Here is a 21,814-nt window from a genome sequence, read left to right on the forward strand (position 1 = left end):
GGCTTCATACCTTGCCGTCAGGGAGCCGACAACCGGAGGCGGGTAATTCATCTGATAGATCTGGTTAATCGGCTGTCTGAGCAGGCTATCGTCCTTAATTTGGATGCTGAAAAGGCCTTTGATAGGCTGGGTTGGCCCTTTCTTTTTGTTACTTTTAGGAAATTTCGGATTATGGGTAATTTTCTTACTGCACTGCGGGGTCTCTACTCTTCACTTATGGTCTCCCTCAAGCTTCCTCATGCCTCCTCTTCACATTTCCCTCTGTCCAGTGGTACCAGGCAGGGGTGTCAGTTGTCCCCTGTGATTTTTGCTTAATGTATTGCGGTTTAAATGACGATGCTCCCTAAGTTGCCTTGTTTTGTTTTTTTGAAACCTTGCCTGTCAGAGTGCCGTTGTCTGCCCTGTGTGCTTTTCAGTCAGCCATTTTTCAGTTCATCTGGATGGTAAAAGGCATCGCCTCCCGATGACGGTCAAGATGGCAATAGGCCTATGGGGGGCCTTTTGTCGGATGTCACCAATTACTACTGGGCTGCCCATTTGCGCTGCCTGGACCACTTTCCATGCTTATAGTAGATGGATGGAGTTAGAGAAGCTGTGGTTAGCCCCGACTACCAAATACCTTCCTCTGGAGTCCCTTCCCCCTTCTGTTTCCCTAGGCCCATTGCTAGGACCTATGGGGGAGATTTATCAAAACTGGTCCAGAGGAAATGTTGCCCAGTTGCCCATAGCAACCAATCAGCTCACTTCTTTCATTTTTAACAAGGCCTCTGCAAAATGAAAGAAGTGAGCTGATTGGTTGCTATGGGCAACTGGGCAACTTTTCCTCTGGACAGGTTTTGATAAATCTCCCCCTATGTCTTTCTCCCGCTACTTGTGGGTGTATTGCTCCAGGAAACTTCAACTCTTTTCCTCTCTCTCCACTGCAATATTTCCTTTATCATCCTGCCTTTCCCCCGGGTTTGACTTCCTGTATGGTTAGGGAATGGAGTGGTGGAGGGCTCTTTTTTTGAGCTGATGTAGTGGACCCTCTTTCCCGCACTCTATTGTTCTTTGACAACCTGGTCTCCTGACATGGTCTTCCCTCCTCTGAACATCTTCGTTATTTACAGCTTAGACACTTTGTCGTCTGTGCTGGGAACTCAAGTGGTCTCCCTACCTACGGCCTCCGAGTGGTTGTGCCGCTCTGGCCCACAGACGAAAGGCCTTTTTTCGGACATTTACTCTTATATTAACACTCCTCCTGACTGGGTGCCCCATCCCATCGTTATGAGTCGTTGGGAGGAGGTTTTGAACACCACCATCACACTTCCTCAGTGGCGGATTATCTGGGAATGGGCCTCTAAGGCCTCCATATGCATGGCCCACAAAGAAACGCAATTTGCAAGAAAGAAACGCAAGATGTTTATGAGCTGGTACCATACCCCTGAATTGCTTAATAAATTAAACCCGAATATTCCCCCCCAGTGTTGGCGTTATGGTGTAAGGTTAGGCACGGTTTTCCATATATTCTGGTCCTGGCCTATGATTATTGCCTATTGGGATATGGTGAAGTGGTTGGTTGCTGAAGTACTGGGGATCTTGGACCCACTAGTTTATTTGTTGCACCCCTCCAGTAGGGCCTTGACCAAACAACCTTTCAAGTTGTTTGTGCACATTGTCTTGGCGGCAAAGACCCTTATTGCGAAATGCTGGAAGCAAATCCCCCCCCCCCCCCCGAGATGGATCTTGCGGCAAGGATCCGAGAGAGACCTTCTCTTGAAGCCCTTACTGCTGCCCTTACCAATTCCTTGCCTCTTTTGCTTTCCATGTGGGAGCCTTGGGATTGGTTCTAAGACAGGCAACCCCCCTAGTTCTTTTAATCTCCCCTTGTTCTGCCCCCCTTTTTTTTCTCTTGATTCCTTGCTATCTTCTCCCCTTCTCTCCCTTCTCCCCTCCTCCTTATTTGTTGTGTTCTGCTTTTGTCCCCGTTCGTCCTGTCTTTGTGATGTTCAGTTTTTCTTTTATTTCAGTTGAGCCTGCTCAAGGACCTCTTGGGTTCTACCCAAGCGTCTTTTCTAAAGTTTTGGTTGTTGATTGAGAACGGAGTGTTACTTGCGAGGTATTTCTTGAGTCATTTGCTCAGTCATTTTATTCATGGTCATTCCTTTTGTCAATTTCCTGACCCTTGTTTTGTTTATGAACACATTGTGCATTTCTTTATTTACTGTATTGAAAAACTTAAAACATTTTTTTTACAGTTGAAAAAACTAAATTGTTCTCACCCAGTGTGGCTTCCAATTACTCATGCCCCTGGTGTGTGGCTTCTATGGACTGGTGGGCCCTGCAAAACCCAAAGTGCGCTTGATTCTTTAACTATAGACTGAGTTTGTATATATTCTTTATTACTTGGACACTGATAGCTTGTAAGGTTTTTTAAGAATAATCTATTAAAAGTTATATTTTATAGCCCAAGCTATTAGCTATCCACACCCTTATATATGACTTTATGTGACAGTTCTCAGTGTGCAGGCTGTTGTATGACCCAATGGGGAAGATTTAGTAAAATAATCCATCTTAGCGTAAGGTTAGAATATACAGCATAAGACAATGCTCTTGGCTTGTCAAAGTGGCCTATACTGTTTTATCTGGTGCATTGTTAGACACTGTCTTTTTATCATCTATTAAAAAAAAAATTCTGGCTTTTGGCACTCATTGATGTTTTTCAAAGGGGTTAGGTGACATTATACATAAAAAATAAATAAATAACCTTCCCTGGCTGCCGGCATTCAAATAACCTAACTTACCTCCTGCAGCTCCCCTGATGCTTTCGGTATCTGGCTTCGTTCTCTGCTGCAGTCCTCTGCATAAATGTCCCACCTTAGCAAGTGGTAGGTTGGGGCCAGTGGGATGTATTGGCCCCTGGCACCGGGTGTATATATATATATATCACATACAACTATATGCATACTTATCATTCAGGTGACTTATGAACATTTATTTATGCCAACCAGCTCCCCTGAATATCACCTTGGGTACAGTGTAATGGATGTGTTTTGTAGAGAATATTTTTCTGATCTATAATCTGCTTTTGAGATTTTGAATTTTTTCACCTAATTCAGCTCACAAAGCCTGACTGCTGACCCTCTATTTCTGACTTGATGCCACAATTTTTTTTTTTAAGTTTGTTTCTGAAAAAAAGGTCTCAGAGGTGATGGCATCTTTTGATCATATCTCCTCAGGAACCCCAGAGTTTATGGCCCCCGAAATGTACGAGGAGCATTACGACGAATCTGTGGATGTCTATGCATTTGGCATGTGCATGTTGGAAATGGCTACCTCAGAATATCCGTACTCTGAATGCCAGAACGCAGCTCAGATCTACCGCAAAGTAACCAGTGTATGTCCCCCTTTTAACATTTGTTGTGCGTTGTTGCAATATTGCCTAGCAGTCAGAAACGATTCTTCCATCACTCTATTCTGGCTGTGTATATTATAACATGAAATGTCCGCTTTTAACTTTAATGTATTCTGTATTGCTTCCTATTCCCTATTTCACTTCTGATTCAGTGGTATTTGGTTATATCTCTCCACATGAGCAGGCCATCTTCAGAACTACATTTGTATTAGGATCTGTGTGTTGATTTTTTAAAATGGCCTGAGATAATGGGATACATTACGTTAAGTACATCAGCAGCGCTAATTGTGTTTCCTAACACCACAGGGTATTAAGCCTGCCAGTTTTAACAAAGTGTCTGACCCGGAGGTAAAGGAAATCATCGAGAGCTGCATACGGCAGAACAAAACTGAAAGGTAAGAATGAAAAGTACATAAGGTAACGCGTATATTTATGATTTGTTTTATCTATACCGAACACATGAATAGACATTGTGCTCTTTATCAGATTAACTTAAACATCTTTGTGTGGGTCTGTATGCGTTTTCATATAGAGCAGTGGTCTGGAGGGCCACAGTTTGAGACCATTGATAAAGAGAAAAATAAATACAGCTGATGGAAGCAAAAGTTCTCCATCAACATATAATGCACAGTTTACAGAAAAGTAGTCCAGAACTCCAATAAATAATAAAAATCCTCATTTTTTTTTTTTTTTTTTATAAACATATTTTATTTCAATTTAATGCATAAAATATACACGTCAGAAATGCGGATTCCAGGCAGGGAAGGCAGACGTTATAAAATAACTATAACAAAAACAAGGAATACAAGTAAGAAAACATAGCTCAATGATCAATGTAATAAAAATCCTCTTTATTACAGGCTATTAAAACATGTTCCATAAAAAAAAAAGCACTCTTTGGGAGCCATATAGACAGCAGGTCTATGTGGTTCAGTCCACACACCCTGGCCCTTACTTATGACCCAAAGGGTAGTACTATCCAATGGTCTATTTAAGACACATGGGATTTCCTAAGTACATATATCCTATGATATCCTTATGGTAGCCATGAAATTTAGGAAGGTCGGCCACAAGATGTGCCAAATGTGGATACTGAAGCCAGATTAAGAAATATGTATGAATAAACTATATTTTCAGAGCAACGTTCCCTAAACATTCTACTGGAGTTGCAATAAAAAAAATGCAACATCAAGAAAATACGGTAAATGTGGAGGATACACATACTCAGTGCACTATGCACATATGCAGCCTAATGTTAAAAACATTTTTATTCGGGAATGTGTACCATAATAGTACCAAAAATTAATTATCCTATAGTATTACAATATATACCTTTCTCATATACCAGAAAAATCCCTGAGAGAGAGGGATTTATATTCACACAGGTTAATATTCATACATTAGATCAGACTAGTGATTGGGTCTGTTCAGAAACCTAGTATTAAGAGTTAGAATACAATAGGCTTCTCTGTTTCTGACCTTCTGAAGCCAGTCTCCTCTGCGCAGGAATTTATCTACTTTTTTTTTTTAAATAGCTGTAACCTTGTGATATTTGGTATAGCCTCCATGGCATTTCACAAAATGTTGCGACACTCCAGACAGGTTTCTGTCATTGGTATCTTTTATGTCATAGACTTGTTCCGACCTCCTTTTGTGGAGGGCGCCAGAAGAACATCCAATATATTTTATCTACTGTTTACCGAAAACGGAATGAGGCCTACAAAGAAAAGAACATAGAACCTACAGTGAATTATGGTGGAGGTTCAATGATGTTTTGGGTTGTTTTGCTGCCTCTGGCACTGGGGGCCTTGAATGTGTGCAATGCATCATGAAATATGAGGATTACCAACGGATTTTGGGTCGCACTGTACAGCCAAGTATCAGAAAGCTGGGTATGCGTCCGAGATATTGGGTCTTCCAGCAGGACAATGACCCCAGACAGCACTTTTTCACCCATAGATATACACATTTTTTAACCAGTGTATTTTACAAATATACATATAATTGTATAATCTACATTTTATAAAAAGTTTTTGTTGAAGACAGGTACACTTTAACTCCTTAGGGACTTAGGGCATACCTGTACGCCCTGAGTCTGCTCTCGTTCTATAACGCGGGGCCTCAGCGGGTCGGGCCCGGCCTCTAACAACGGCCGGGACCCGTTGCTAATAGCATAACTCCTCCTTCTAGCCTCCTCACCTATAGGAGAGCTCTTTAGGTATGGAGTCACGTGTTCCGAGTGCAGTGTCCTCTTCAGCTCCGGTGGCTGTTTCCTCTTCTTTTTATCTGTGGGTCTTATTGTATGCTCTTACTGGACTTGCCTGCTACTTCTGTGGGAAGTCCGATCAATACAATAATGGTACCGCTAAAAACTTGAGTTATAGGGGTCAGAAGATGACAATTTTAAACGTATAAATTTTCCTGCATGTAGTTATGATTTTTTCCAGAAGTACGACATAAAAATATACTGTGTAGAAATGGAAGCCCCCAAAAGTTACAAAATGGCATTTTTTCTTTAATTTTGTCGCACAATGACTTCTTACGTTTCCTCGTTGATTTTTGAGTAAAATGACTGACGTCATTACAAAGTAGAATTGGTGGCGCAAAATATAAGCCATTATATGTATTTTTAGGTGCAAAATTGAAAGGGTTATGATTTTTAATAGATAAGGAGGAAAAACTAAGTTCAAAAACGGAAAACGCTCAGTCCTTAAGGGGTTAAGTTCACACAAATCCTTCTCTACCAGATATTAACCTAAGCTCTGGATTTAATAAGAAACTCTGGGTTCTAAGTGTGTGGAGCTTGTACATCCTCCACATTTATCTTCTCTGGGTTTTTGTTGTAAGCCCAGTAGAATCTTTACGAAGCATTGCTAAGTTTTTATATATATATTTACACACCGTAACCCCCCGACATGCGATGGCCCCGACATATGATCAAATCGACATACGATGGCCTCTCAGAGGCCATCGCGTGTTGATGTCAGCATCGACATACAATGCTTTTATATGTCGGGGCCATCGCAATAACTGCTATCCGACAGTGCAAAATGCTTAAGCTGCTGTCGGATAGCAGTTTAAGCATCCCGGACAGGTTCACTTACCTATCCCTGGGTCCACTTCGCGATCCTCCAGCGTCTTCTGCATATTTTCCGGGGTCCGGGACTCTCTTTCCGGCATCGTTATGTCCTGCGCACGCCGTGCCGGCACACAAACGTAATAACGTCACCAGAAAGCGAGGCCCGGACCCCGGAGAAGATGCGGAAGAAGCCAGAGGATCCCGAAGAAGACGCCGGAGCAGCAGGACAGCATCGGGAGCCCCTGGGACAGCATCGGGAGCGGTGAGGACGCGGTCCGGAGCAGCGGGGACAGGTGAGTATTAAATGCACTTTTTACATTGTCGAATCCATCGTATGTTGAGGGACCACTGTGTGTGTGTGTGTATGTGTGTATTTTTTTAATTCTAGTTTCAGTATCCATATTTGGTATGTCTTGTAAGTGTGAGACCCTCCTCAATTGTGTGGCTACCATAAGGAAACCATGAGTTTTCATATCTCAAAAATGTTGACTATTTGAAAGTGGCTGTCCGGGCCGTTGGCTGTCCGGGCATGCTGGGAGTTGTAGTTTTGCAACATCTGGAGGTCCGCAGGTTGGAGACCACTGTCTTAGTATTAAATAATACCATATTCATCTGTTATCAAAAGTGTTTCAGTCATTAGAAAAATGTCCCTCTTTGTACCCCAGATCCTACCAATGGTTGGTCATCTGTTTTATGCAGCAATATTCATTCAAGCTTGTGAACTTATTTTGCCTTGAATGTTCAGTACTTCACCAGTATCTCTGTTGGTGTGGTCTTTGCATGGGCCAGTGCATGGTCTTCTTATCTGCACTGCTTGCCTGTTCGCATCAGAGCCCTACAGGAAATTAAGTTTTAGAGAGGGAAAACATGGAAGGGCATGCAGGACTGCCAACTTTTCTCTCTTGATCGCTGCAAAGCGAACAGATTTGCTGGGTATCAAATTAATATTTTAGTAAGTTTCTGCTGGCATTACAGACTTTATGCATGTTATAAGGGTTTATGAAGTTTAAACAATGTCCCATGGTGGGTAAACCCTTTTAAGTAGTTATTTCAGTTTCTATGCAAGGAAATTGCATGTAATAACAGCGCCCCCTAAATCTAGTGGCGACCGTGAGCCAATTTCTACAATAATCAATGTATCTACATAACTGAGCTCAACCTAGTAACTTGGCTTCAAGAAAGGAAAGTCATTGCTGGTTGTAATGCCCAGCAATAAATCTGCATTTATTGTTCGACCAAAGAAAATACATTAGCAGCAATAGGCAAAGAAAAAGGAGTAGTTAATTGTATATCTTTCTGCCTGTAACAACAGCTGAACAGAAGAATTAACGTAAAGTATTAAAGAGCATCTTATCTAGTTCAGTTATGTTGGAGATAGTGGGTGTCTTTGCACACCATACATTTCCCCTTCTTTCAGTGTATGAAAAATTTGGTTCACCAGTTTCTTTGTTGCTCCTAGGTTATCGATTAAGGACCTTTTAAACCACGCTTTCTTTGCCGAAGACACCGGGCTACGAGTTGAGTTGGCAGAGGAGGATGATAGCGTCAGCGCTTCTCTAGCTTTAAGACTATGGGTAGAAGATCCCAAAAAACTCAAAGGAAAACACAAAGACAATGAAGCTATAGAGTTCAGCTTTAACTTAGAACTAGATAATCCTGAAGAAGTGGCTTATGAAATGGTAACTTCTGTCTGTCTACTTATCTACCTAATGGATTTTTCTTATCTGTTTGTCTTATCTTTTTGTTTTTCTTTTATACAGGTAAAGTCTGGGTTCTTCCATGAAAGTGACAGCAAGGCTGTGTCTAAATCTATACGTGATAGAGTTTCCCTAATCAAGAAGACGAGGGAAAGGAAGATGCTGGCAGATCACATAGAGGAGCGTCGGGACTCGCAGAGCAGAGCTGTTGCGGCACCGGTAGCGCAGACAAGCGCCCCTGTTCCTGCTAGTGTGGCCCAGCCAGGAGTGAATGAGAGCGAGGAGACTGAGGTGGATCAACATGTGCGCCAGCAACTCCAGCAGCAGCAGTATCAGCAGTGCTCATCTGTTACAGGTTCAAATTATTGAACTATTTTAAATGGGTCTTAACTTGGAAATGCATAATGTGAAATTTTACATATTTCCAATGTAAAAGCTTTTTTGAAAATGTAGTGTTTGAGAGATACATATACGTACTAATCCCTCATGTGCATTGTTTGTTTTGCCTACTGGATAGGGGAATAATTTATCTGACCGCTGGGCCTCCTGCAGTATTGTGAACGGAGACAATCGAGCGGTGGGTTGTCTATGTACTGCAGACCAGATTCCCAGCCAGGGCTCTGTGAAACGCAGTACTACATTTTAAACCCCGTTCAGGTTCTCCAGAAAACTGCAACCGCAGATGTCTGTTACTGCAGGCCTGGGGTATCTGTAGGTGTTCCACTTACAGGAAATTATTTTATGAGGTGCTCCTGACAAAAAAGATTGTGAATTGCTGGTCTACAATATGTATATAGGTCAGTTTATGCCATGTTGAAAACTACTGCAGCCAATTTGTCTACTGGTTAATTTGCATTGTTCACCATAAACTAATAAGTTACACAGTAAAGTAATGTTTTTGTGTTTTTTTTCTTTTTCCCTCTAATAGCTGATAGCTTGTCCGATATAGGAGGAGGATCTATTACGCTGTCAGATGCTTCCAGTCAGCACAGTGCAGTCTATGCTACTTCCCATGAAGCAATAACTGTTCAGCAAGTCCCAGGCATGCCTCAAACCGAGCCCGGTCATGCGGGACAGTTCTACCCACAGCAGCACGTCATGGGTCACTATCAGCAAACCCAAACGGTGAGTGCATGTTCCTTCTATAAAAGGCATGATGGCCATGAAATATGCAGCGGTGCTGCTCTTGTAATCGAACACTTGACACATTTAAATGAGTGTCACAGAGCCCTTCTCTTTAAATAACCATTCACATCTGTTGTCTACATTAGAATCTGTAGCCAGACTGCTGCAGTACTTCCACAGACTTTTAGGATTTTATTCAGATAGTTCCTATCTAGTTACAAACAATAGTAGTGTGCATTGTTTAAAAAAAAAAATATATATATATATATATATATGTGTGTGTGTGTGTGTTGTTTAGCCATTCTGCTGTAAATGGATTTCTATTTCACCTAGTTCTCTGCTGGTTTGTCCTCAACAGAAACTAGCAATTTCCGTAATAGCCAAATTGTGAAGTGTTAGAGACCATACCTACTGGTCTTTAAGGGGTTATCTCACAAACTTATCCCTTTTCTATATGTCCATTAGGTATTAGGGAACGTAATTAACAAAGAGGCTCATTGGTGCACCCTTCTTCTCATTGCATGTGAAAGAATACATTCACAGACTTTTTATAATGCAGGTTTCAGAGCATATTTTGCATTGAAGTCTGCCTATAAACAGCCTCCCATTAATTTCAGTTCACCGGTCCCTGTGTGTCCGCTTGTATTGGCCATCGGCGGATCTGCAGCGTAAGATATTCTGTGGATCCGTTACGTGTGACCCTACCCTTACAGAGAAAAAAAATCTCTAGTAGAATAACAGTAGGAAAAATTTAGCCAAAAGTAATTTTTTTTTCTACTGGAATCGCTTTGATAAAGTATTTTTTTCTTCGCTTTTTATAAAAAAAATTTAAGGTATGCAAAGTGACCAAAATGACGCAATTTTGGACTTTTGAATTTTTTTTTTACGTGTACGCCATTGACCGTGTGGTTTAATTAACATTATATTGTAATATTTTGTACATTTATGCACGCAGCGATACCACATATGTTTATTTTTATATGCTTACATATTTTTTTATATGGAATTTGGGTAAGGGGGGTGATTCAAACTTTCAATATGGAAGGGGTTAATGTGTGTTTTTATTTTTATATTTTCTAATTTTTAATTCAACTTTTTTTTTTTTTACACTTTTAGTCCCCTTAGGGGACTTTTATGAGGAATCATTAGATTCCTCATACCGATCAATGTAGTTCCATAGAACTTCATTGATCTGTGTGCTCTGCGCTTGATTAAAGCCTGATCCTAGGGTGGGGGGGGAATCCACTGCTAAGGTAGCCGGAGGGGTTACCACCGTTCCTGTGTTGGCTGCCACTCTGAGAATGATAAAGCCTGGCAGGACCAGACTTTATCAATCAAGCACAGAGCACATAGATCAATGGAGTTCTATGGAACCACATTGATCTGTATGAGGAATCTAATGATTCCTCGTAAAAGTCCCCTAAGGGGACTAAAAGTGTAAAAAAAAAAAAAAAAAAAAAAACATTAACCCCTTCCATATTAAACGTTTGAATCACTCCCCCTTTCCCAAATTCCATATAAAAATATATAAACATAATAAAAATAAACACATCTCTTCGTGCATAAATGTCCAAAAAATTAAAATATAATGTTAATTAAACCGCACGGTCAATGACGTACGCGTAAAAAAAATTCACAAGTCCAAAATTGCGTAATTTTGGTCACTTTGTATACCCTAAATAAATTCATAAAAAGCGATTAAAAAGTTCCATCAAAACAAAAATGATACTGATAAAAACTTCAGATCACGGCACAAAAAATGAGCCCTGTATATGGAAAAATAAAAAAAATTATGAAGATGACAATTTTACACATACTAATTTTGGTGCATGTAGTTTTTAAGTAGTAAAATAACATAAAACCTATATAAATTAGGTATCCTTGTAACCGTATGGACCTGCAGAATAAAGATATGGTGTCACTGCATAGAATCGGAAGCCCCCACAAATATTTTTTGTTTTTCCGCTGTAAATTTTGTGGTGAAATTATTATAATGACATCAAAGTACAATTGGTGTCACAAATAAAACACTCATGGGTCTGTATGTGCAAAATTGAAAGCGTTATGATTTTTAGAAGGTGATGAGGCTGCTGCTTCCAAAGCCAGCAGGATATTGTCATGTATCAAAAGAGGCATGGATTCGAGGGGCAGGGACATAATACTCCCCCCTTATAAAGCATTGGTACGGCCTCACCTGGCATATGCTGTTCAGTTTTGGTTGCCTGTCCATAAAAGGGACACTGCGTAGCTGGAAAGGGTGCAGAGACGTGCGACTAAACTAATATGGGGCATGAACATTTTAGCTACGAGGAACGATGAAAGGAGTTAAAATTGTTTAGTCTTGAGAAGAGACGTTTAAGGGGGGATATGATAAATGTACATAAGTATATTAATGGCCCATACAAAAAATATGGAGAAAAACTGTTCCAGGTTAAACGGACGAGGGGGCACTCCCTCCGTCTGGAGAAGAAAAGGTTTAGTCTAAAGGGGCGACACGCCTTCTTTACCATAAGAACTGTGAATTTATGGAACAGTCTACCTCAGGAACTGGTCACAGCAGGAACAATTAATAGCTTTAAAATAGGGTTAGGTACATTCCTGGAACAAAATAACATTAATGCTTATGCAGAATTATAAAACATCCCTTCCCCTTATCCCCTTACACCCCTACCCTTCAATTCCCTGGTTGAACTTGATGGACGTATGTCTTTTCAACCATACTAACTATGTAACTATGAGGAAAAAACGTAAGTGCAAAAACGGAATAACCCTGCATCCTTAAGGGGTTAATGCAGCTTTGTTATTGTGGTTATTGTTTTTCCTTTGTTCAGATACCCATGCCACAAATGATATCTGTGCAGTGCATGGCTCAGCCTGGCTCTCCATACCAGCAACTACCAGTGATGGACGGGCAGCTTAGTGCACAGGTATTCATATGTTTGCATTAAAAATTGTATCACTTTTGTTTTGGTTACCAAATTTAATTTTTTGTACCATTGTTTTTTTTCTTTTAGCCTATGGATGCACAAATGGCATTTTCAGCAGAAGGGAAAGCTCTTCCTCAATCCAACACCTTAGATACTTCAGGAATGCCAGTGATGCAGTCAGCAATTTCCGCATTGTCCCCTCAAATAATGTCTTCTCAAATGGCAACTCAGCAACCAAGGGCGGGCATTCAGCTTGACTCTTGTGGCCTAACAGGTGTACAAATTCTTGCTGCGCCAGCTGTAGAAAATCAAGTTCCAACACTTCTCCCTGTATGCCATCCAACTATGTTAAATCAGTATGGCATGCAGAATGTGGTGCCGCAGACACAAAACGTAATGGGAGTCCAGGGTACTGTACAGCAACATCAGTTAGCTGCGGTACAGCAGTCACAAATGCCTTCTCAAGACCATTCGGCATATTTATTAAATTTACAGCAAGGACAGAACTTTCACATGCAGACACACCTGGAGCAGCTACAAAGCTCAAACCCTCAGACTTCCTACCAAAGTCCATTGATGCAACAAACTGTTGTGGATCCAACACCTAAAATAATACACTCTACTGCAGTTGCACAGGACACTGTTTTACAACAAATGCGTACTGAACATCCACACGAGGTAGAACATTTGTCATTCACAGCTCCAATATCTGCTGTCCCTGAAGCTACTGGACATACACAACAATTTTTGGCATTATCTGTACATGAGCAGCTTCCAAACAACCAGCATCCACAGTTACAGGTTCCTATCAAACAGACTTCCTTTGTTCAGGAACAAGCAGCATACGCACTGCACATTGCCAAACCTTCAGTAGGGGAGCAGCCAGTGGTTTCTCAACATGTTGGAGCACCTTCTGAGCAGTTTCCAACCCATCTGAACGCTGTGCAAAATCCTGCAGAGCAGCCTCTTTATATCCAGATTCCTCCAATGGAAGTTTATGGTCCGCAATCTGTTGTGGCCCCTGATCAGACTCTTATTGACCAAAAAACGGTAGCACCATCTGAGCAGACTACTTTTGTGCATCACACGGGGGTCTTATCTGAACAACTGATCTATAACCAGCAAATTCTGCAGTCAGCAGACCAGATGCATTACATACAGCAAAATATGCCTTTGCCCGAACATTTTACTCATGCCCAACAGTCAGTTTATCCACAACAATCTCTCTTACCTGAAAAGCCTGCCTATCCACAACAAGGCACATCAGCTGAACAACTTGTATATGTACAACAGACTACATCAGTTGAGAATCCAGTATATGCTCAGCAAATGTCATCAGTTGAGCAGCAAGTATATACTCAGCCATTATCGCAATCATCTGAGCAGAATATGTATGCCCAGCAAACTATACCGCCATCCGATAAGCATGGGTATGCCCAGCAAGTTCATCCATCAGACCAACCTGTGTATGTGCAGCAAAATGTACCTCCACCAGAGAACTCCATGTATTCTCAGAAAATCATCCCACCAACTGAGAAACAATTGTATGCCCAACAAACTGTGCCCTCACCCATGCAACAACCTGTGTATGTGCAGCAAAGCCTGCCACAAAACACTGAACAGCTGCCAGTGTGTTCCAAGCAAGGTGCAACCCTACCTGAACTGCAGCCAGCATATGGAAAACAAGCTGTGCCACAACCAGAGCTACAAACTGTGTATACCCAGCAGGTTTTACCACCACCTTTAGAGCAGCAGCCTGTATACCCCCAGCATACTATACAACATGCTGCACCACCTGAACAACCAGTATATGCTCAGAGTTTAATTCCTTCAGCTGACCAACCTGTGTATGTTCAGCATGTGATGCCACAAGTGGAGCAGCCTGTGTGTGCACAGCATATGGTGCCACCAATAGAGCAGCCTTTATGTGGTCAATATGCAGGACCACCGCCCAAGCAGCCTGTTCCTAGCCAGCATGTGATGCCTCCATCTGAGCAGCAGCAGCCTATATGTGTACAGCCTGCCATGGCACCTTCTGAGCAGCCAGTTTATGCTCATCAAACAATGCCACCTTCTGAGCAAAGCATATATGGCCAACAACAACCTATACAGCCATCTTTACAGAAAGCAGACATATTTATCAATTCACAGCAAGCTCCAAAGGACCAGATCATATTTAATCGTGAACAGGCTCCACCAAGTGAACAACAGTACAACCAGCAAGCTGTGCCGTCCTCTGACAGTTCGGGTTATGTTCAACCATCTCTTGGCCCTGCCACTCAACAAGTTTATACGCAGAATCTGACTCCTTCGGTTGATCAGCAAGGATATACTCAGCCCCCACCTCCTCAAATTATACAGAATAAACAATTACTCACTGCTGTAGCATTTACACAACATTCAGCACCAGCGGCTGAGCAGCATGTGCATGGACCCATTTCTCCAGCTGCACAGTCCACCTACACTTCACAAGTTCCAGTGGTTGACCAGGCATATGTACATCAGACGGCAACTCCTGCTGATAAACAGGTATATGCTCAGCAGACAGTACCTCAATCCAACACAGTTATGTACAGTTCTCAGCCCATGCAACCTACCAATCAGCCTGTATATGCAGCAGTGCAGCATGCTCTTCCTGTTGTAGAAAATCCAGTGTTACACAGTCAATCTATCCCTTCTATGCAAGGACATTCAGACAGACTTGCTTATGCTCAGAATTCAGTACCTTCTGAAAGCCTAGCCCAAGCAATGCCTGCAATACCAGCTGCAGAGACACAAGGCTATCCTACACACATATTACCCTCTGAGTTCCCAATAAACCTTCAGCTACAGAAAACTATGACCCCACCACTTGACTACAGACCAGAAGTACAGGCAGAAAATGTAGTTTTTTCACAGCAGTCTATACAGTCTCCAGATAAACAAGCCTTATTGGTTCAATCAGATCAAAGCTCTTTGCCTTCTGTGGGGCAGCAGCCTACAAACCAAGGTTTTGTACAAGTGGGGGGCATAAAACAGATTGTTTCTGTCCCAATTTCCTATGTACAAGCTGGCATCCTTTCTTCTGAACATGATCAGAGCGGTCAGCCTTTGATGGCCCAACCACAGCAGAACAGCCAGCAAAATAATATGCAGGCAAATGCTTCTCTCCCAACCCAAGAATCCTATATGCAGATGCAGCATCCACCTGTACAAGCATATGAGCCACAGATAATGGACAACATGCGGTTAATGCCTGGAATGCTTCCTGTATCTCACACCAAGGATGCTGTGAACCAGAACTCTCTACAAAATCAAGTTTATTCTGCTTCTGAGCAGCCGGCACCAATCCTACAGCAGCAGCAGCAGCTTCCTCTGCCTGACAACCATGAATCATCACAACAACCTGGCTACCCTAATCCTATGTCACAGCCGTCTTGCGTGACTTTAGCTGGAACTGAGAATATTATCCCTCAGGATATGTACCAGCTTCCTGCTCAGACCCATCAGCCAGATCCTAAATTCCAACAGGTATGACCTTATTCCCAACACACAAACCTCTAAACTACCCAGAATTTATATATTGCAAAGTCGTTTTCCTTGCATGTCTCAATGGACAGCCATTATACACTTTAAGAACTATTACTTTAGTGACACTTTAAAACCAGTTTTGCATTATAGTGTGGCACAGTGACCCATATAGTGTGGCACAGTGACCCTTATGCACAAACAGTGGGTGGGTTTGCCTCTCTTCTTTAATGCCAACAAGGCCACCCAAGTCTGTTCCATTTATGTTCACAAATGCAGACTAGACTATTGCGCACAACCAAATATGCTATTTTTCCTGATTGGTTGCTAGCGCTATTGCTGTAACATTACTGATAAAATGGTGCATGCTGGTGTAATGGAAGAGTAAGGCATAACTGAAGCTTTCTATTCACCAGTAATGCATTCTATCTCTCATAGGATCTAATGGTAAATTTACAGAATCCTCTAGTATCTGATCTTCCCACATGGATGATCAGACTCATATCTGTTATTTGTAGTTATTAGAAATTGTCAACTAAGTTGCAGACATTTTACAGTCTATAGTGCAGTGCAGTGTTCTCTCACAATAAACCCAATAAACAGGGTGATAGTGCAGGTGAACCTAATTTTCACTGAAATCACTACTTTAAACTTTGCATTTGTAAAGTCCAAATTGGTCATGAATGCAAAAAACAAAACAAAAAAAAACTAACTTCAGAAAGATAGGTCTAGCGCAGGTCTTTGTGCAATAGAACTTCTTTTATTTCAACACAAAACTATACCACAGGATAAAAAGCAACGTGTTTCAGCCGGGTCTGCCAGCTTTACTTATACTCATATGAGTGAGGGTGGGTTCACACCACGTTTTTGCAATACAGTTCCTGTATCAGGTTTTTGATTTAAAAAAAAAAACCTGATTCCTCAAAACCTGACTAAACTGTATCAAAACGTGTGTACAAATATTCATCTGTATACGATTGAAAACCGTATACAGTTTGAAAAATGATGTCCGGTTGCATCTGTTTTTTAAGGAAAAAAGTGTATGTTTTGAACTTTTCACTCCATTATGAATAAAGTTTCACTTGTTTGATTGAAATTCCAAGAAAAAAAACTGTGGAAAGTCAAAAACCGTATGGTGAAAACTGGATGGAACCGTACGCACATACAGTTCTGTAAGATTCCCATTGACTCCCATGTAAAAAAAAAACAAAACGTATATGGTTTAATACGGTTTTTCACCCGGACACAAAACCGTGGTAGGCCACGGTTTTCTGTCCCTGAAAAAAAAAAGTTAAAAACCGTAGGGCTTGAAAAACGGAGACAACCGTATGCAATATGGTGCATATGGTTTTGAATGGGAAGTCTATTGGCACGGTTTTCTGTACGGTTGCATAAGTTTTATTTTTTTATTTTTATGAAACCGTATGCTGAAACTGTATAGCAAAAATCGTGGTGTGAACCCACCCTAAGGCTGGTAGACCCGGCTGAAACAGGTTACTTTTATTCCTGTGGTATCGTTTTGTATTGAAGTAAAAGAAGTTCTATTGCACAAGGACCTGTGCTGGACTTACCTTTTTTCTAAAGTGTCTATGTTGGTTCACACCAGTCCAGGTGCTGATGCTGGGTGAAGGGGTGAGCTGAAGCTTTGTGTTTCTCTTAAAACTATAACTTTGTTTTGCTGGCTCCACTCCTGACTTTCAACAAAATCTTTTAGTAAACTTTCCCAAAACTTAAGTATGGTCCCGCCTGGCCCACCACTACCAGCCCTTCATGGGTCTGTCAGTAAATTATATTGGTCCATAGGCTCGGCATGCTGTGGGAATTCTTTGAAATTGTCGATATGGGATTGTGTTATTTAAGGCCACAATTTTCTGGCCTCTATTGGGTGATTTAGATTATATGACAACGTTTGCTGTATGCATAGGGGGATTTCATTTGTGAACGATAACAATATATGTTTGCATTTCCAGGTACATCTGGCAGAACTGTCTGGTGTTCAGAAAGTTGACCCTGTGCACAGGTAAATTATTAAGCATTTGCTTTTCTAGACTGTATATCATGCTAAAGGGAGATTTCAGTCTGATGCAGTTTTACATATTCATAATAAATTCTGAAAAATGAAAAGATTGCAGCTATTTGAAAAAAAAAAAAAAAGTCAGAAGTTTTGTTTTGCTGGCAGCAGGTGCTGGTTGAGTGTTACATTGCTGTCCATGTACTTGATAATAAATACTAGATAGGAGATAATCTAACCACTGGGACCTCCACAGATCACTGTATTCCCCATTCCACTGAACCACTGTTAAATAAAATCTTTGCACCCTGATGCCCAATTTAAAGTCTATGGCACTGATGAAAACGGCCAAACGCAAACTTTGAACTTTTGCCAGAAGTGATGTTGCAGCTGGGGGAACAGAAGATCGGGGTTTTCTGTTCTTGTGATCTGTGAGGTCCCAGTGGTCATACACTGCCATCTCTAACTTTTATTTCCTCTCCAGCAAACAGATAAACTGCTTTAAGCATTTTCTCACCTGAGCAGTTGTTATCCTGTTTTGTTGCGATCTTTTTGGCTTTAAAGGAATAGCACCAAGACATGGGTTATATATCTGTTTCCACTTCGTGTAGACATGAAAATAAAAGCTCGAATATATCCTTTTCTGTTTGTAGTAGTTTAATGCATATGGCCAAATGTGTCTCAGGAGTTGATAGTATAAAATAGACCACGGGGATCACACATGCAGCTGGGAGTCACACCATTCATCCACCTACGCAGCATTATGCTTTCTGTCAAAACAATGAAAGCCTGATAGACACCATAATAATTCAGTTTTGTCAAGAGGTTGCTGGACCTCAGAACCAACATAGTGTTGTGAATTACATTATGAATGGACATGCAGAGGTGAACATAAACTTTTAACTACAGTGTTAAAACTCAACACCTTTTTGGCAACCAGTTTGTCTCGAATTGTGCATTACTAAAGATGCTCCCTAGTTACATACAGTGAGATTTATCAGTCAAGCTCAGCAGGCCTTTGTTGTAATAAAGGAGCCTGTCCTTGTTTCATGCGATCTGTCTTTTGGACAGCATAAAACTCAGTCTAAGTTCTGTATATTTTACAGCAAGAGACTTTAAGTGGGCACTGTCAATTTAAAAAGTCTTTTAACTGTAATGTTTGTTAAAGGAATTTTTCAATTATACAAATCCAAAAACAAGGAAATGACATCAGAAGGGCTGTAGCCCGATACAATCTATGAAATACAGTAGAAATACAGGGGGCCAAGCCCAAAAACACATAGCATAAACAAATTATAAACAGGCAGTAGGTAAGGCCAAGGCAAGAGAACAAAAACATTAAGAATCACGGAAGGCCTTCGTTATCAATATATAGCGTACCTGGGACCACCACAGTAATCCAAGAAGTCCGCGTGTTACCACGCGACATCAGTAGCAGACACAGAGGTTGTAAGAACCACATACAAGGAAAGGGGAAGGGGAAACAAACCATAGACACACAGACATACACACAGCAACCACATAGGGCAGGGTAGAAAGGGAGAAAAGGAAGAGAAAGGGAAAAGGTAGAAAAGAGAGGAAATCAAGGGGGCGGCCTATCAGTGAAACGATCCCAGGGCTCCCAGACCGAGAGAAATAATGGAACAGAGTTATTGAGGGAGGCCGTCAAGAAGTCTAGGGAGCGGATCTCTCTAATACAGGCCTTAAAAACTTTTGACCTTTCTCTAAAGCATGTCAAAAGTTTTTTTTATCTGTCAGACTTGAGTGTTCAGATCCCAACTGATCGCTATCATGAGCTGGGAAAAGAACAAGCTAAGTGTGTTCTCCCTGACTCTGTCCCCACGTGACAGACACAAAATTACAAAGTATATGGGATTGTCTTGGTAAGCGATGAACCACGTGCTTATCTTCCCACTCGTTCTAGCGGGTAGGCTGGTTCTGACACTCATTCTCCAACCAATCAAAACTTTTGACATATCTCTAAGACATGTCAAAAGTTTTTTGAAGCATCAGGTACATTTTAAATTAGCTCTATAGTAAATTTACTGAGCTGATTTATGAAGCTGATGCTACAAGTTACCATGCACCAGCATTCACATACCTGCCTGGTCCAGATTTTACAGTCTGTACAGTCTTTTTTTTCCTTTTTCTATTTCAGATTTCTATTACAGTAGATTTCTGTTGCCAAAATTATCTTTTCTCGGTCGCTCTTCATTGGGGGACACCTTACTGATGGGTATATGCTCTTGCCACTATTAGGCGCTGACACTAGGAAAAAAACTCTGCTCCTACCTGGCAGGATATACCTGCCCACTGAAAGTGAGGAAACCAGTTTTAGCTAGTGTAAGCAGGAGGCAAGACACAGGTCTGGGAGCTCCCCAGAACTGGCCTTTTTTTGCATTTTTTTTTTTTTTCTTCCTAGTTTGTCTAAAGTTTAGTTTTTCTCCTTTGTTGTTTTTTCTAGCGTGGGGCGACTGAAGCATGGTGCTGCCTGATCTCCCCCCCCCCACCTGCGATTTAAGGGCATTGTGCATTGCTGGATGGGTCGTTAACCCCTCCTCGCCAACAACCAGCGCCTGGCGGTGTACCCTGGGTCCGGGTCCCCCATTTGACCCTGTTTGCCTGCTAAGTTGGCTTAAGGCAGGGGGCCCTAGCCGGTCAAAGTCTTCGAGGGTGAGTACAGTATGTGGTGGCTGAGGGGAGTATACAATTCTTTTGAGATTCCGCATCTGTCAGGTCTGCTGGCCTCCCATCCTCGGGGTGTTATGGCAGGTCATGCTCTATGATTCCCTTCTCCACAGGCTACCGCATCTGCGGCTAGTGCTCTTGTTTCCCACATTCAACAGTAGGTCTCCATGGTAGTACTCCTGCGTGGGCATGGTTTGGTCCTGATATCATTATGCCAGACAGTTGTCGTTCATGTCACGGCTGCAGAGTCCGTGGCTGGCGCTCCGATACCCCACTGGTGTGAGGTGTCCCAAGGAATGTTCTGTTGTATACTATGGTCCCATACCAGTAAGCCAGACAGTGGTCTGCATGGTTTCCTCTACTGCCTGTCATACACCCCACGGCTGATTTATATTCGGCTGGAGTTCCGGTACCTCTCTACTGAGCGAGGTGTCTGATGGAGTGACTTGTTGTATTCTATTGACCCATACCAGGAAGCCAGACAGTGGTCTGCATGGTCTACAATGCCTAGCACACGGCTGATATAGCTGCGGCTGGAGTTCCGGTACCTCATTACTGCGAGGTGCCCGACGGCATGACTTGTTGTCCACTATGAACCCATACCAGTAAGCCACACAATGGTCTGCATGGTTCCTCTGCCGCTTGTCACACATCACTCGGCTGATGTATCTGCAGCTGGAGTTCTGGTAACTCCCTACTGTGCGACAGGTCCAATGGAGTTACCTGTTGTCCTCTCTGGTCCCATAACAGTAAGCCGGACAGTGGTCTGCATGGTTTCCTACACCGCCTGTCACACATCACATTGCTGATGTAGCTATGGCTGGACTTCCGGTACCTCACTACCGTGTGAGGTGACAGTTGGAATGACTTGTATGCTATGGACCCGTACCAGTATGCCTGACAGTGGTCTGCTTGGTTTCCTACACCGGCTTTCATCGGCAGATGTATCTGTGGCTGGCGTTCTGGTGCCCCACTGCTGTGTGCTTTATACGTAGAACTGATAAAGCATGCTCTGCGGGCCCTATTGGATTGCATGGATGCATTCCACAGCTCCTCAGTCTTCCCCTATCGCTAGGGGGGGTGGGTCTCTATCCAGGTCTCCTGGAGGAGGGTCCTTGTAGATTCACGGGATTCATGCCAGTCAGACAGTCCTTGTCTGTTGGGTCTTCTATGCCACCAGGTCGACTGTTGGATGGGCCGCACTCCAGTTCCTCGCTTTCTGTGGGAGATTGAATGGATTGACCCTGTGCGCTCAGGGATCCTGTTCCAGTCGGCCATACTGTCTTCCGCATAGCCTCCTACCACTTCAGGTCACCTGCCATACTCTGTGGCCTTTTGAGAATGCACCACATGCTGGTTTGTACTTTACCAGATTCCTCTCTGCAT

General features: G+C 42.2%; 1 protein-coding gene across 5 annotated transcripts in view; it reads left to right on the plus strand.

The window, feature by feature from the left end:
• Nucleotides 1-21,814, plus strand: part of WNK3 (WNK lysine deficient protein kinase 3) — a 133,578-nt gene that overhangs the window by 61,922 nt on the left and 49,842 nt on the right. For 4 of the 5 annotated variants that reach the window (XM_056540436.1, XM_056540434.1, XM_056540432.1 and 1 more), the window contains exons 5-12: nucleotides 3,219-3,376; nucleotides 3,701-3,789; nucleotides 7,933-8,152; nucleotides 8,234-8,525; nucleotides 9,099-9,295; nucleotides 12,127-12,222; nucleotides 12,310-15,732; nucleotides 17,700-17,749. In XM_056540436.1, the coding sequence (XP_056396411.1) occupies nucleotides 3,219-3,376; nucleotides 3,701-3,789; nucleotides 7,933-8,152; nucleotides 8,234-8,525; nucleotides 9,099-9,295; nucleotides 12,127-12,222; nucleotides 12,310-15,732; nucleotides 17,700-17,749 (4,525 nt within the window). The remainder of the gene's footprint in view (nucleotides 1-3,218; nucleotides 3,377-3,700; nucleotides 3,790-7,932; nucleotides 8,153-8,233; nucleotides 8,526-9,098; nucleotides 9,296-12,126; nucleotides 12,223-12,309; nucleotides 15,733-17,699; nucleotides 17,750-21,814) is intronic. The other variant, XM_056540435.1, reaches the window with a different exon arrangement.

Source organism: Hyla sarda, chromosome 9, assembly GCF_029499605.1.
Source record: "Hyla sarda isolate aHylSar1 chromosome 9, aHylSar1.hap1, whole genome shotgun sequence".
NCBI lineage: Eukaryota > Metazoa > Chordata > Amphibia > Anura > Hylidae > Hyla > Hyla sarda.